This window comes from Etheostoma cragini, chromosome 12 (assembly GCF_013103735.1).
Source record: "Etheostoma cragini isolate CJK2018 chromosome 12, CSU_Ecrag_1.0, whole genome shotgun sequence".
NCBI classification, from domain to species: Eukaryota; Metazoa; Chordata; class Actinopteri; order Perciformes; family Percidae; genus Etheostoma; species Etheostoma cragini.
This window is the reverse complement of record NC_048418.1, coordinates 17,335,336-17,350,934: the sequence shown is the minus strand read 5'-3', so window position 1 is coordinate 17,350,934 and position 15,599 is coordinate 17,335,336. Positions and strand designations below refer to the sequence as shown.

At 43.4% G+C, this 15,599-nt stretch overlaps 1 protein-coding gene across 1 annotated transcript in view; it reads right to left on the bottom strand.

Annotated features, from left to right (window-relative positions):
- Positions 1 to 10: 10 nt before the first annotated feature.
- The window catches only part of LOC117954033 (collagen alpha-4(IV) chain-like), a 24,852-nt gene continuing 9,263 nt past the window's right edge, over positions 11 to 15,599 (bottom strand). Inside the window, exons 18-48 of the mRNA XM_034887488.1 lie at positions 15,256 to 15,319; positions 14,683 to 14,787; positions 14,352 to 14,510; positions 14,155 to 14,163; positions 13,953 to 14,042; positions 13,572 to 13,723; positions 13,381 to 13,453; positions 12,400 to 12,506; positions 12,115 to 12,298; positions 11,932 to 12,003; positions 11,693 to 11,800; positions 11,338 to 11,556; positions 10,931 to 11,095; positions 10,545 to 10,712; positions 8,909 to 9,049; positions 8,508 to 8,609; positions 8,192 to 8,370; positions 6,868 to 6,931; positions 6,534 to 6,608; positions 5,802 to 5,906; positions 4,914 to 5,021; positions 4,681 to 4,752; positions 4,419 to 4,547; positions 3,727 to 3,834; positions 3,445 to 3,600; positions 3,249 to 3,356; positions 2,976 to 3,113; positions 2,732 to 2,848; positions 2,318 to 2,506; positions 735 to 1,018; positions 11 to 644 (exon numbers count right to left, since the gene is read on the bottom strand). Of these exons, the coding sequence (XP_034743379.1) occupies positions 384 to 644; positions 735 to 1,018; positions 2,318 to 2,506; positions 2,732 to 2,848; positions 2,976 to 3,113; positions 3,249 to 3,356; positions 3,445 to 3,600; positions 3,727 to 3,834; positions 4,419 to 4,547; positions 4,681 to 4,752; positions 4,914 to 5,021; positions 5,802 to 5,906; positions 6,534 to 6,608; positions 6,868 to 6,931; positions 8,192 to 8,370; positions 8,508 to 8,609; positions 8,909 to 9,049; positions 10,545 to 10,712; positions 10,931 to 11,095; positions 11,338 to 11,556; positions 11,693 to 11,800; positions 11,932 to 12,003; positions 12,115 to 12,298; positions 12,400 to 12,506; positions 13,381 to 13,453; positions 13,572 to 13,723; positions 13,953 to 14,042; positions 14,155 to 14,163; positions 14,352 to 14,510; positions 14,683 to 14,787; positions 15,256 to 15,319 (4,011 nt within the window). The 3' untranslated portion in view covers positions 11 to 383. The remainder of the gene's footprint in view (positions 645 to 734; positions 1,019 to 2,317; positions 2,507 to 2,731; positions 2,849 to 2,975; positions 3,114 to 3,248; positions 3,357 to 3,444; positions 3,601 to 3,726; positions 3,835 to 4,418; positions 4,548 to 4,680; positions 4,753 to 4,913; positions 5,022 to 5,801; positions 5,907 to 6,533; positions 6,609 to 6,867; positions 6,932 to 8,191; positions 8,371 to 8,507; positions 8,610 to 8,908; positions 9,050 to 10,544; positions 10,713 to 10,930; positions 11,096 to 11,337; positions 11,557 to 11,692; positions 11,801 to 11,931; positions 12,004 to 12,114; positions 12,299 to 12,399; positions 12,507 to 13,380; positions 13,454 to 13,571; positions 13,724 to 13,952; positions 14,043 to 14,154; positions 14,164 to 14,351; positions 14,511 to 14,682; positions 14,788 to 15,255; positions 15,320 to 15,599) is intronic.

The window sequence follows — 15,599 nt, the reverse complement described above, 5'->3', positions numbered from 1 at the left end:
TGTATCCTGTAGAAATTATTCATTTTCCCTCAACGTGGGATTTTGCATGTAGGTTGTTTTTCCATCTGATGAAAATATTGAACTCTGAATGATTCTTCTTGTTGAAACTTTTTAACATTTTAATGGAGGAGCAAAAGTTACAAAAAGAATAAAAGGTCTTCAGAATATTATTAATATTATTATTATTTTAAAATAGTGACACAAAAGGAACCCATGAGAGCAACATCATATAGTGGCACACTGTTTTTGTTCCCAAATGGCATCAAATAGAATCTATATATAACTCTGAGCGGTTATCACAATTACATTCTTAAAATGGAATAGCTTAACAAAAAACATTAACGTAACAACTAAACTAACTAAACAAAGTGACAAGAAGTCCTTCAAGGTTCTCTGAGGCACACATGGCACTGACTGGCCTTGTGTCGCTGTAGGTTGTCTGCCTTGATGGTGCCCGGCCTCTGGGTGACAAACTGCTCTGTCTGAGCAACGGTAGTCAGCCAAAAACTGTAGAGGTTGGCAAAGTAGTGACAGGAACCGCGCGCACCCTGGCACTCTATGAAGGGGTGAGTTCGGAAATCCTTAAGGCAGCTACCAGAAGACGTCAGAGACTGGCCACCACCCTCATCACCTGCCCCTGTTTGCTGAAGAGAATATGCAGCACGTGTGCATTATATAATTTGAAAGCATTTTTCTTTCCTACACACAAACTCAAGCTTTTTAATCAGACTCACCATGAGGAAAGAGTACCCCGTCCACAGACTCCTCCAGCCAGGTGGGCATGCAGGGATTGTGGGATCCTGGCTGTGAAAAGCCACTGCAGGTGAGACTGTCTCACACACCACGCAGCGGCTGATGTGGGAGCTAATCTCCTGGCCCGAAAGCGGCATCATGGGGATGGGAGCCGTGGTGGACAGCCAATAGGATTTGTCGTTGCGACTAGAGTAGTGACAGGCAGCGGTGTTGCAGTAGGAGAAAGGCATGGAGGAGAATAGAGGGAGGCAGGAGCCAGCCTGGCCTACAGGGGGAGGGAGTAAAAGAGGAAGAAACCCTTTTATCGTCATCATCATCATAATCATCAACATTTATTTGTAGAGCAGTTTAAAACAACCACACTGGGCCAACGTGCTGTACAGAGAAATATAAAGTCACAAAGTAAAAATACAAAACTTACACAAGGCCATACCACATATATTACACCACAGATAACATGAGAAAAAATAACAGCAGTACAACAAAAACATTACATTTTAAATCACAGACTTCCTGTTGGGTTAAGATTATTGCTCCAATGAGGTTTTTTGTACGTCTTGACGTGATACATGTGTCTACCAATTTTGTGAGCGTACGTGAAACGTAGTGCGGGGGCTCAGTTTTGTAGGGGGCTGTTATGGTTGGGGTCCGGCTGGCCGTGAGTGTGTGTTTACTGTTTTTTCGGAGTTTTCTGTTGGCCTGCCCTGTTTCCCTGCTGTTTTCTTTTTGTTTCTCACTCTCCCTCCTGCTGAAGCCAGCTGACAACGCACACCTGAGTTCCATCAGTAATCACCTGCTCCTGTCGCTCACACCTGCCTGCCATCTCCACAGCAACGACCCCGGCTCTCCATCCACTCTCCGCTTGATCGTTGCTACATTCACAATGGTGAGCTTCGCTAAGCAAGCCTCCTTGAGCGTTTTGTCTCCCTGTGTTTTTCATGTACCTTTTGTTTCCTCCCTCCACAGTGTCACCTCCACTCCTGTCTGTGCCTCCGGTCAGCTGGCTTCTCCTCTCGGCCCTCCCATCACGGCACCCTGCTTCCACCTGTCTCCGTCTCCGCGTCCAGTTCCCGGGTCTCCTGCTCGGCTCCCCAGTGCCCCAAGCATCCTCACTCCCTGAGACTTCCCCAGATTCCCACTCACAGCGTCTCGGTCCTTGGCGTCTGCCTCCCCACTTCCCCTTTCCCTATTTTAATAAATCTTTTTGTTTTTCGAGCCGTGAGTTTGAGTCCTTCCGTCGTCCGCATAACAGGGGCGCGAGCAAGCCATTTTACCACGCCTATTTACAAAACCATTTTAATATAAAAATTGTCAACAGGCCTGATGCGCATGCAAGGTTTTGTGAGTTTTTGATTATGTGAAGGTCCCCCAATAGGATTCATTGGGCGTAATAATAAAGTGTAATAATAATAATACAAAAATAATTCCTTCAGTTTCAAAAGGGCCTTTGCCGCTGTTGGCGCTCGGGCCCTAAAATCAATAAAGTCATACTAGGTGTCAGGCTAAGGAGAAGTGGTGGGCTTAAAGAAGAGATTTAAATACAGACTTAAAGGCAGACCCTTACCCAGGTCTTGAGAGTGAGCTTTCTCTTGTCCCTCCAAGTAGACCAGACTGTATCCCATCCAAAGTTGACTGCTGTCTTCAGGGCACTGTGGCACCTGAACTGACTGGCTGTGGATAACCAAGAGGAAGCCGGATCTTAACTTCCCCCTATGACCTGGCAAACCTCTATCACCAGATGGACCTGGGACACCTGTAGGGTGGAGGGGTTGAACAAATGGCAAGTAATGCTGAAAGATGAAATAAGCTATTTATTGGAGGCAGTCAATTGTTTTATCTGTGGCCTTGAGAGAAAGACCAAACAATGTATCCAGATGTTTCTCCGTGAACTCAGTGTCTCTTTTAAGGAGACTAGCGTGGCAGTTATCAGTCAAGTACAAAGATCGAGCTTGTTACATGACTGCGTCTGATTATTTACCTTGAGGTCCAGTAAATCCTAGCTGACCAACATCTCCTGGGTCTCCAGCAGGACCATTATGACCAGGAGGACCTAGTTTGCCAGGGAGACCCACATTGCCTATGTGACCCTTCTGACCTGGAACACAGACACATTCAGACAACAGTGGATAAAAACACACAGCACAGATGTATTCAGACACAGAGCAGAATGTGTACACATGTACTGTACATACGCAAACAAAGAACATATTAGACTCTCTTGCCTTTACGTCCTGGAGTCCCAGGAGGACCAGTATCTCCAGGAAACCCCACTGCTCCTGGGAGACCACATGGTCCAGGTGGTCCAGCGGGGGCGATTCTTCGATCTCCCCTGATGATATCCCCGGGAGCACCTTTGACACCTTTTTGAAAATAAATAGAAAACGTAATGAGGTGATTACCAGATGTACTGCAGTAACATGTACTATACCACAGCATTCAGTGGTGTAAAATAGGCAAGAATCAATTCTAATGCACTTAGCCACGGTGCCAGTCACCTGCGTCTCCGGGTTGGCCAGTTACTCCCTTGCGCCCCCTGGGTCCAGGGACACCAGTCTGTCCATTGGGTCCTGGAAAACCTCCAGGACCAACAGGACCTCTCTCGCCTGTTAAAGTGCAAACATTTAGGGCGCACGCAAGTGGAAGGCAAAACACAGTAAATCCTGAGGGCAGCAAGCTTGCACTGTAATGTACCTGTTGGTCCTCTTAAGCCTGGGTAGCCATATGAGCCAGCAGGCCCTGGGAGGCCCTGATCCCCCTTAGAACCTGGTACCCCAGGGGAGCCAACTGGACCTGGGTCTCCTTTGGAGAAAATGCTGCCGCCTGGAGGGCCCGGCTCTCCAGGAGGACCTAACAACCATCACAAAATCTCAGTTGTGGACAGAAAAAGAAATGAACAGCACAGACACACACACACACACACACACACACACACAGACAGACACAGACAGACACACACACACACACCTGAAGGTCCTGAAGGTCCTGAAGGTCCTTCATATCCTACATCTCCATAAAGTCCCGGCAAAGGCCTGTAGCATTCTCTGCCAGGGTTACCAGGGTCACCTGGGCAGCCTGGGAAACCTGAGGGAAGAAACACAGAGAAGGGGGAATGGATCAGTAACCACACTCAAAAGGAGAGTGAAAAACACCAACATAGGACAATACAATGAGCAAAAGAACACAAAAAAACAATACAATCAGATTGACCATTAGAGACTATCTCTATTGTTTGAGGTGATGTTCCACGGCTAGAGTGATTTAGACACACTTTTTACCTTTCTGATCAGTGAAAGTCCAAGTCATATTTGCAGTTAAAACCATTGGTTTGATTTGATTTTCCATGAGATCTTAGTTTGGTTTCCAGACATGTTTGTATGCCTGTCTAGTGTTGTAGTTTTGGTGTGTGTGTGTGTGTGTGTGTGTGTGTGTGTGTGTGTTCAAAACTGCATGTGCTTCCGGGCTGCACCAGAGGAACCAAAGATTGGTTCCTATTTACACCAAGGGCACTGATTGGCTCTTTCAGTTCTTGTTGGACTAAAGCTGGGTGCCCTGTGCTGTGAGGAGACAATTGATTCAACTTTTTTGACTTCAACAGTTCATTTCTCCCCCACCATTATGGACAGATGCAGTAGATGCACTATTGGTAATAATAATAGATATGATACCTGTAACTCCAGGTGGGCCCCTCTGGCCTTTGGGCCCAGGATACTTGGCTCCTATAGGCCCTTGCTGGCCTTTAAAACCTTTGGCTCCAGGAAAACCATCTGGTCCGGGAGGGCCAGGGATGCCTATGCCTTAAAGTAAAGATAGAGTACATTTAAGTATCAATAGTAAAATGTCAGAGAATGTTACATATACACACCATAAAAGAAACGCAAAGAAATAATTGTTAAACTATAATGAAAGTACAAAAAACCTCCCTCTTACCACTTCCTCCTTTGATCCCTTTTGGACCTCTAAGCCCATCCAGTCCGTCTAGACCTGGAGCACCAGGGGGCCCTAACGGAAAAACACATGAGAAAAATATTGTTACAGTAGGTTATTGGCAGCCATCTTGAAACACAGAACTCAAGTGATAGCTGTGGTGGAAAATTGTAATACATAGGGTGAGATCTGAAATAATCACGCACAGGCCCAAACAACTGAGATAAGGTAGGTACCTGAAGGCCCATATGGACCAGGGGGGCCTGGTGGTCCCAGATCTCCATGATTGCCAGGAGGACCTGGAAGACCTGGGTGGCCGGATGTGCCCCGAGGCCCAGGGTAGCCTGCAGAGACACACACACAAAAGAGCTCAGATCAACACGTACACACAAAGTTTATTTATTTCTGTTTTTCCACAGAGAATAAAAAACCAATTACATTGAAGAAATACAAAAATATGTGAGGGTGTGGTAGAAACCTGTAACGGCTTACATAAAAACCACAACCAAAGGACATACACTAATGCAGACGTATAAAATAAAAAATACATTTGATGTGTTAGTGTTAAAAAAATCATAAAAATGTACTATAGTTAAAAAGCATAAAGAGAAACAGAAATTACTTCAGTGTTTACAGTAAAAACCACGGTTTACTAAGAGTTACCTTTTTTCAAAATTCACAGAGTTTAGACAGCAGGGCGTTTCTAAGACTATTCTTACAGCCAGTTGCAGATAATGACACAGAAGAATCCATTCAATGTGCATTTTCAGTCCACGAAAAGCACATGATTCATACTACTTGAGGGAATAAAAGAATTTGTATAAATTAAAATAAAAATAAATCTATCTTTCTATCTATATACACAGTTTATATATACACAAACTTTATATTACGTGAGAATCCATTATCCCAGTTACGGCCATAATATCACTACACTTTACTTTGTTTTTCTTTGATGATATCCAGCTGTTTGATGGAGTTCCTACTCTTTTCCTGAAAAAGGCCGTAAGTTATGGATTACTCATATCAAAAGTGAACAACCGCAATGTTCCTTCATTTATCAACCTTTCAAATGTTTTCTGCAGTTCATTCGTTCTCTGATTTAAATCTTCACTGGAAATCACCTGGTCCTCCTCGTCTTCCTGGTTCCCCGACAATGCCTTGTGGTCCAGGCTGACCTGACCTTCCCAGGGGTCCTGGGTCCCCTCGATCTCCTGGACTCCCTTGCACTAAAGGGAAATATTTTGTGCGCAAAAAAGTATTTCCAGTTATATGAACATCCACTTACAGTATTGTATATAGTCTAAGACAGTGGTTCCCGACCTTTATCGTCTCAGTTACCGCCCCAGTCATATCAGGTGAACGTGCGTAACCCGTCATCAATTCCCCATGTATGTTCCAAATGTACACTATTCATTTTATAAAAGGGGATATTTGTAATTGTTTTATAATAGTGAACTGTCAATATTCTGATTGGTTTTGTCAGCAGTCCTACTACTACAAACCTTCTAGGCTACTACCACTTGAATCCATTGTCCATTACCGTTACTTTCAACCATTACTTTTAGCTTATTTTAACCGTTAGCCAACCATTTGAACTTTAAGCTTTAAAAAAAAAATCATTTCTTCATTACTTTTACCTAATACTTTTAATGAGTTAAGTCATTCATTTTAACTAGTTATTTCTACCATTTATTCATTACTTTTAGCTTAACGTCTGTGCTGGCTTGCTAACTAGCTTTCACACACTCTTACATAACTACTACAACATGTACAGGTGTTTTTCATGTCCCTCCTCATCATTTGAAGTCATTTCGAAGTGGTCTTCTGTTCAGTGTGGCGTTAGCTAAACTCACCACTGGGTCCGTCCTCGCCTGGCAGTCCTTTGGGTCCAGGTGGACCAGGTTGTCCATAAGACTCTCCTGGCTCACCTGGAACAGAATTGGACAGCTTTCATAAATTTAGTCCAACTAAGTGACACAGGTGTCAAATCCGGAGAGATTACATGGAGCTTTATTGTTTTAAATTCTTAACTGCATTCACATTTATCATAACAATATCCAATATTTTTTTGATGAGCCAGACTCGATTGTAAATGATCCAGACTGCTGTGGATTCACATCCTGTTTTTTTCTTCACACAACAGCTTCCTCAGAATCATTCAATCATTATCTCTCTCTTCTGACTCACCCTTGGCTCCTGGAAGTCCCGGTAACCCTGGGATACCTGATTGTCCCCAAGGCCCTGGATCTCCCTTTAACAGACATCAACACATTAAACTATTTACCATCACTCCTGAGACAGACAAACACATAATACATGTACCATAATGCCACTAATCAATGTATTCATGGGTGTATGATGTCATGTCATATTCCACCTGTTGGTTTCTATTGGCCCCTGGGCGGGGGTGGGTGTGGCTTAGTTGGGTCCTAGAGCCTGCAAAAGACGAGCTAAGCAGACTGGAAGGACATGTTGCGGTGGAACAGTCTCAGTGAGAGACAAGTCAACGTCGCTCCACTTCCGAGATTGCTCCGGTGCCGCGGGACATTCCGCCGGATTTCCTGTTACTTCACGCTTTCTTCGTGTTGGCATTTTAAACTGTGGTGGATTTTGTGGTGGATTTTGTGATGGTTAACTGCTCCTCAGATCTCTGCAGGGTAAATCCAGACAGCTAGCTAGACTATCTGTCCAGTCGGAGTTTTCTGTTGCGCGACTAAAACAACCCTTGAATGTACACATCTGGCTTTGGAAGAGCGGTTGCCTGCCAATTGGAAGGTTGGTGGTTCAATTCCTGGCCCTGCAGTCCCATGTCAAAGTGTCCTTGGGCATGACACTGAACTGCTGCGCCATCAGAGTATAAATGTGTGTGTGTGTTTATCTGTCAGCCTCGACCACAGTGTATGAATGTGTGTGAATGGTGAATGGTTCCTGTACTATGTAAAGGTGCTTCGACCAGTCTAGAAAAGCGCTCTATAATAACAGCCCATTTACATGTTCCACCAAAACTCCCATTTTTTTCCTCCCATCCCAGAATGCTGTGTGGTCTTGCCAGACCCTCCGTTGCATGTCTGCGAGACTAGTGAGAGACTGACCGACAGAGAGTCAGTGGAAGAGGACTGTGTTTTTGATTTGTCGAGACGTTTTCCCCACAAATGTTAATGTTTCGTCAACATCTTAATTGTCGACAAATTAACTATCAACTAAGGGACTAATCCTTAACTCCAGTCTGGCGGCCAATAGATACCAACAGGTGGATCATGACATGACAATAATAACATAAGCAGTCTATGACTAGCCTTTAATTAAATCCATGCCATAGTCCTCACAAAAGATGACAAAGGTCTCCTGCCACACAACGGCTGTCCATTGGAGACTGTTGGAATTATCAGAAGTACCATGCTGCTGGTACAATGTGGGACTCAAGTGTAAGGCAGATATCAAAAAAATCTGAGCATGGACACAGGAGGCCGTTTTTAAAATTATAAGACAATAAATTAGGTCCATTGTGTACCCAATCTCCATCATGTCCCGGATATCCCCTGGGACCTGGGAAACCTTTGTTTCCAGGGTACCCAAGAGGTCCTGGTAATCCTGGTCTGCCTGGAGGACCAGCGCTGCCTTTAGGCCCTGGCAAACCAGGCCATCCATCAGACCCTGAAGCACCAGGCACTCCCCTTGGGCCCTTTGAGCCTGTAAGCGACAAAACAAAATAAAACAAATGTAGTTATGTGCAATTCATCACAATCTATAGTACAGTAAGTCATTGAAAAATGAACGTGAAGTAACTGGGAATTCAATAAATCTTTGTTTAAATAAAAAATGATTGCCTTCCGGTCCTTGCAGTCCTGGTTGACCCTTCTCTCCTGGAGGTCCTGGTGGGCCTTTTTTTACATCCTCGAAATGTGGTAATCCTGGTGGACCACGTTCACCTGGATGGAGCGCACAGTTGAAAAAAAACTCAAAACCTAAATAACCCTCATTCATCCTTGTCTAGTGTTGTAGCTGCATAGCCACAACTGTAGCTGTATAAGTCTCAAACCTTGTAAAGTCCAAGCGGTCCAGCATTCATATTTACTGAAAATATATTATATTGAGATTGTATATGACAAAAAAATCGAGACATCACATTTTCACATTTTGATGATGTCCTGCTTGTTATTTCAAATTATTACACATAGATATCAGACACACAGATATCAGACACTTGTATATCTAAACATAGACATACCTTTCAAACCGGGTTGTCCTGGGTATCCAGTGTCACCTGGGCGACCAAAAAAGCCTCTCTGTCCCTGTTTTCCTGGAGGTCCAGGAGGTCCAGGGCGACCCGGACTTGTGGTCCCAGGCCTGCCTGGGAACCCCCTTTCACCTGGATGAATTGATAGAAAGTCTCCTTTCAAACAGGACAGACTAGTTTACAGATATTTATAGCATTGTGGATCATGCATGTAGACTATAGGTTTCAGTGTAGGGCACATGTGACCAACTCAAGGCCAACGGGCCAAATCCGGCCTCTTGCAGAGTTGGATCTGGCCCGTGCATCAATTTAGGTTCACAATAGATTTTGGCCCGTCTAGTTGTGCGAAAGACCAAAAACATAGAGAAATGTTTCTTAAACTTCAGTTACGTGACACTTAAAGCAGAATCTGGCAGATTTGCTGACTTTGAGGCTCAGGAATTCCCCCATAAGCAGAGTTTCATATTCAGGCTTTAAACAGGTTGCTGTAAAAAATGTTATCATTGTTATGCTTGAATGGCTAAAAATGTGACTAAAAGTGTAAAGAGAATGCAGAAAAAGAATCACATTTATAAAAAGTGATAAAAACTTCTGAGACAGCCACAAAAAAAAAAAAAAATGGAAAAAGCTGCAAAAATGTAGGGGAAAAAAGGAAAAAAATATATACATACACGTATATATATATATATATATTTACACATATATTTTACCTTTTCAATTATACAACATGTCAGGCCGTTTTTTCCAGTGTGGCTCTTAGTGTGGTTAAGTTTATTACCTCTGGCTTTGGGGATGAATAATTGGTCAGTTATAGAACACCTCCAGCTTGGAGTGTGATGCTGGTGGTGGTGATGGGAAATGTAGTTACCAGATGTTGGGTTCCCTGTCAGAGTCTGAAGGCTGTGTGTACAGATGCTGACTAACACAACATGCTCCTAACAATCACTAATAAATGGGAAATTGATAGTTAATTCATTATTTAATTACTTTAAAAAAGCGAATAGTTATTTTACTGTTAACAAACAATGACACCATCATTACTAACGTGTATTAATGTTAGCAATGCTATAACTCACGTGTTAACAGTTTATTATTGCAGACACATACCATTGAACTTTATATATTGTATGCAGTATGTGTTAATGATTAACACATTATTTGTACATCATTTTTTGGATAAAAATGTGTAAACATTATTTGGATGGCTATTATAAAGTTGCAACTGATAATTATAATATCTTGTAAATGATTAATAAATACTTTCTAAAGCATACAAGCATTTTAAGCATAAGTTTTTACTTTATAATAGCTATCCAAATAAGATGTACAGATGGTTTACAAAACAATTATCAACCATAGACAAAGTAATATCTATCTGAAGTTACATTATATTATTTTACATTAAATCAAATTACTTATATTTAATTAACATTATAAATCATAATTTCATTGTTTGTTAACAGTAGAATGACTATTAACTAAAGCTGAATTAAGTATGGATTTACCATCCACTGATGATGGTTATTATAGTGCTACCTACTGTACGTATTTACATCATTTTGAATGCTCGGGTAAAAACAAAATGCTTTTCAAAAGCGTTTCCTATGGAGACAGACCAGTGGTTCACCTTTCACTCCTGGCCAGCCATCGTAGCCAGGATCTCCTGATGGGCCTGTGGGGCCTCTTGGTCCAGCTGGGCCTGGCAACCCGGTAGGGCCAGGGAAACCTCGTGGACCCCTCTCTCCACGACCAGGTCGACCTATATCTCCCTTGAGACCCTTTTGACCAGGGTAGCCTATGCAACATTATATTATTCAATGAGAGAAATGTGTTCATGGATGGTTAGATGGTGGCCTCACAAATAAATATTCAAAAACATACTCTGGAATTAATCGAGACATTTTTAGGGGACATTCAGATGGACATCCGGAGCGCGCAGGGGGAGGGGCCATACCAGGAGTAACATAGAGACATGCTTGCTGCAGACATTGCCAGCCGCTGCTGTATGCTCACCTGGTACTCCCCTGTGTCCGGGGTTTCCTGGAGGGCCTGGAAGGCCTGGGAGTCCAATCAGGTCACACACAGTGCAGGGTGGGCCTGGGGGACCAGTGTCCCCAGGGTCACCGTTGGTTCCTGGCTCTCCTTTCCAACCAGGTAGTCCAGATTGGCCTTCTGCACCTGTAATTACAAAGCACCGCTGGTCAACCAATTCCAATGTTCAGTAAAGAATGGAAGGTACAAACTGACTAAATCTGCTTTTTTCCTGTGATTTAATAATTAAAAAATGTGTATAATAATAGTAATCATAATAATCATAATAATAACTTTGTTTGTATTGCACCTTTATAAAGGCCACATTAATTGATGCGTAAGTTATTAAGTGGTTTGTTTATGTTCACCTAAATATAAATTAAACTTACCCGGAGAACCTGGCCTTCCATGAACGCCACGGAGTCCTTTAGTCCCCCTAGCCCCAAGTGGACCAGGTGGGCCAGTAGCACCTGGCCTGGCAGAGGTGACATCTCCTGGGGCACCCCTCTTGCCTAGGTGTCCTGGTAACCCAGGAGGGCCTGGAGGGCCATCCAGACTGACCCCCCTGGGACCAGGCTCACCTGGATCCCCATTAAAACCTGGAGGTCCTTTTACACATGACATAATGTGTCACACATAACATAGTAATCATTAACTGACAATGTTTCCGCAGTGTGAGTGCTTGATGATGCTTTACAATTGTCTGTATCCTTTAAATTTGACAACACTTTAGAGAGTCGCTACCTGGCAGTCCAAGCACTCCAGTTCCACCGCCATCCCCTTTCAAGCCTTTCGGGCCTGGAAGTCCCGGACTTCCTGCAGGACCATCTCTTCCTGGCTCGCCTGAAATACCTAAAAGGGGCCAAAGAAAACTTCACTTTCAACATGGACCGACAATGTTTTATGGGTCATAAACTCTGTTATCTATTCCATGATGACTTCGTATTGTTATTTTTATTATATGCGTAACACGTAAGACTCACCCGGTAAACCTGGCTCACCCTTACGACCAGGTAATCCAGTCGCATCATCATGACAGCATGGCTCAGTTTCACCTGGTGACACAAGTACAACATGCGTCTTGAGCCCATGACACCTGGTGTAATGTGGGAGAACGGGTGTTTTAACAGCAACTGAGAATGTCTGAGTTGAACCGCGTCTCTGACCTGGAGGGCCTGGTCGTCCAGGAATTCCTAAGGAGCCAGGATCTCCCTGATGACCTTGAGGTCCAGGTAGCCCGTTAGCGCCTGGATAGCCGGGACCTGGGGGGCCTATAAGCCCTGAAAACCCTTTGGGTCCAGCAACACCAGGGTAACCTTTGGGACCAGGTAAGCCTGCATATCCAGCACCCTGCAAAAACTTTAGCTGATACCATAACTGCACAACTAAGATGGAGTGGAGCAAAGTGGAGCATTTTTTTTTCTGTTCCAGAAATCAATGTACACACTCACTGGTGGTCCAGGGTCCCCTGCAAGGCCAGGGTGTCCATCCAAACCTGGCCTACCAGTTGATCCAGGAGGACCAGAAGGTCCAGGGTCTCCTTGGTTGCCCTTGGCACCTTTTCACAACAACATGAACACCACTGTTAGGCTATCAACGTTGAATAACCCTTGATAAAGGTATGTATGAAATAAAGATCTTCATGCAGCTGTTTCACTCCACAGACTGTTAGTCTGCGCAGAATACAGTGCACTGTGACTGCTTTATTGTAGTGTTTGGTGAGAATTAGTCTGGATCAACGGAAGTTCATTTCCAGGATAAAGCCTGACACGCCCTCTCGTGTGTGTTTCCGTTCTCAAAAACAAACTAGCAAGCTACATGGTGAGAATGTCAAGTTTTGAAGAACATTTGGATTGGCTTTAAGGCAGGCTTGCTTGGTTCTTTCACTGAAGGATTGTAAAAATGTACATTGAATACATTAACACAGGCATTTCCTCCGATTGGAGGGGATTGCTGTGGACAAGGCACACACGCCGATACACTGGTAAGAGCAAATTACTTTTAAGCATGTATCTAGCTAATTTAAATAGCTTGTGTGTTCCTGTACTGTGTGTTCATTATTGTGTGTGGTGTTTTCTTTTTGCGAGGTGCCAATGTTTCACCAAATCAAGTTTATTTCAGAGACTAATTTTTGTCGAGCCACCGTCGCTGCGGCCGGAGCTTAGCGCTGCCCAAGACCATTGTAATGCAAACATGCCAGTTTTTTTTTCTCATATCCCAGAATTTTTGTGGGGTGTAGCCAAACCGTCCTCTGCAGTGCCGCGGAGAAAAGTCTGGCAATGCGAGGCTAGGTAAACATAAATAATTTAATATATCTTGACCTCGAATTCTCCCGTCCCCCTGGGGAGTTTCTAACCATTTAACATGTGTGTGCACTTTGCCTGTATAATAACACTGTGTATAGTAAAGGTTTCACGATAACAGGTGCTCACCTTTACTACTTTCAAAAAAAGTGTGACCTTTTTGACCCTTGTGACCTTTCAAACCCGGAATTCCTGCAAAGCCCTGCAAGAAATCACAAAGCCAAAGACAAAACTGTGTTTCAGTGGCTATTACAAAGAACGGATTTTTACATGTTTTAGCAAATGTAATTATTAGTTAGTTTGACTCCTGCTGTCCTTACTTGTGGGCCTCTTAGACCATCACTTCCTTTCAGTCCTGGGTCTCCTTTAAGTCCTTGAGTTCCAGGTAACCCAGGATATCCTGGATAACCAGGTGGACCAGGGGGCCCTTCCCTTCCATCACCAGCCCTACAGTCACAATCCCCTTGAAAACCTGTATTAGACACAGATGACAAAAAAGGAATGAGTATGATGCAGCGTGTTCATGTACTATACAAATACTCTATAAAGACTTGACTCTATAAACTTATACTAAGTCACAAGTCTGTTCCAGTAAATCCCCACAGTGGGTCTCTAGATTCCACCTGAGGTCAGTTGACACAGAGAAGGACACAATCTCTGCTTGCAGGATCCCCTAATGCTTATAAAGAATCACACATCACCTTTAATCCCTTTAAACCCTTGGTTTCCAGGCGGTCCTATGCTTCCTTTGTCCCCAGGGTCCCCTGGGTCTCCGGGCTCACAGTAGTAATCTGTGGATTAATAAGCATCCGCAAAAATTGACCAACATGAATTCATTATTTCAGCAAGTCGTTTGAATACAGGAATTAGTGGACTTCTTTCATCAAGTACTTGAAAACTCACCTCCACATCCTGTTCAGTTAAGCCACATCAGATGCACAACACACAGACGCATGCACACACACACGGACACACGCAAACACACACATACACACACACACAAAGAAAGTGAGTAAACATTCAAATAAACAGGTACAAAACACTAGCTTATTATTCAAATTTCAAATAATGAAACTACATTTGTAAGGAAGAAAGCTTACCTGGAAGACCTGGGAGGCCTGGGACCCCTTTAGGTCCGATGAGTCCTTTAGTTCCCTTTGTTCCCGGAAACAGATTTTCAGCATAGTCATGCCATCCCGGCTCTCCCTTGTAGCCCTTGGGACCGGGGGACCCTTGTGGCCCAGGCAGACCAGGCTCCACTAGAAAGGTGTGAGAGGCGACATGAAACTTCAAATATAATAGAATTGGGCCTGTTCACTTACTCAAGTTTCTAAATGATCTTCAAATCCTATTCCGAGTGAGTGATTTACTCCGTGACATGCATGAAGTCAGGAGGGTCCTGAAAGTATGAGACCAGAGAACACCTCTGACCTGGTATTGTTAACCCTGGTGGGCCAGGTGGGCCAGGTATGCCCATGTACCCAGGGTCACCTGTGGATCCGGGCTGTCCGGGAATCCCACGGTCCCCTTTAACACCTGAACCATACAGACATAGAACCATGAAACAATCAATAACTCTCTTTCTTACTCATACAGTAATTATGGTAATTTACTAACATAACAGCAGGGTCTAAGGATTCAGCCTTACATCTAATTCCAAGTAAAAGCAGTGTATTAAAACATGTTTTGGGGATAATGTGACTGCTAAAAACCCCCCCCCCACAAACCCCAGTACACTGAAAAGCTATTTCCAGTGGAATCTCTATCTCTGTGATATCTCGCTCTAAATCTGGAATGCTAAAATTCACTTTTGGGTTTTAAAAAGAAACCCTAAACCTTGGTATACTTTAGTTATATTTTTGAGGACTAACGTTCTTAACTATTGGCCTTTAATTAAAATGGTGTTATCATATTTCAAATAACAAATGTATAATATCATAGTGCTCCTAGTGGGAGCACATACAGCAGCTCAACCAGTGAGAGAGTGTACTCATGTTGTCTCACCTCTGGCATCACTTCCATTTTGAAAGTGCAGGGGACCGGGGGGACCTGGATCCCCTGGGTAACCCTTTTGGATACACAGATAGAGACTCAAACATAGTCATCAATATGCAATTCCACCATTGTCCAGAATATCTCTAAAAATGGGAAACTCGATCAAAGATCACTGGTCTTGTCCATTAAGAGTGATAATCACACTTTGCAACCACCAGAGGACAGCAGATAAGACTACTTTGTTTATATATTTAAAATACAACACTAACTGTAATATCAGGTAATAATTGTATATATATATATATATATATACACTCACCGGCCACTTTATTAGGTACACCTGTCCAACTGCT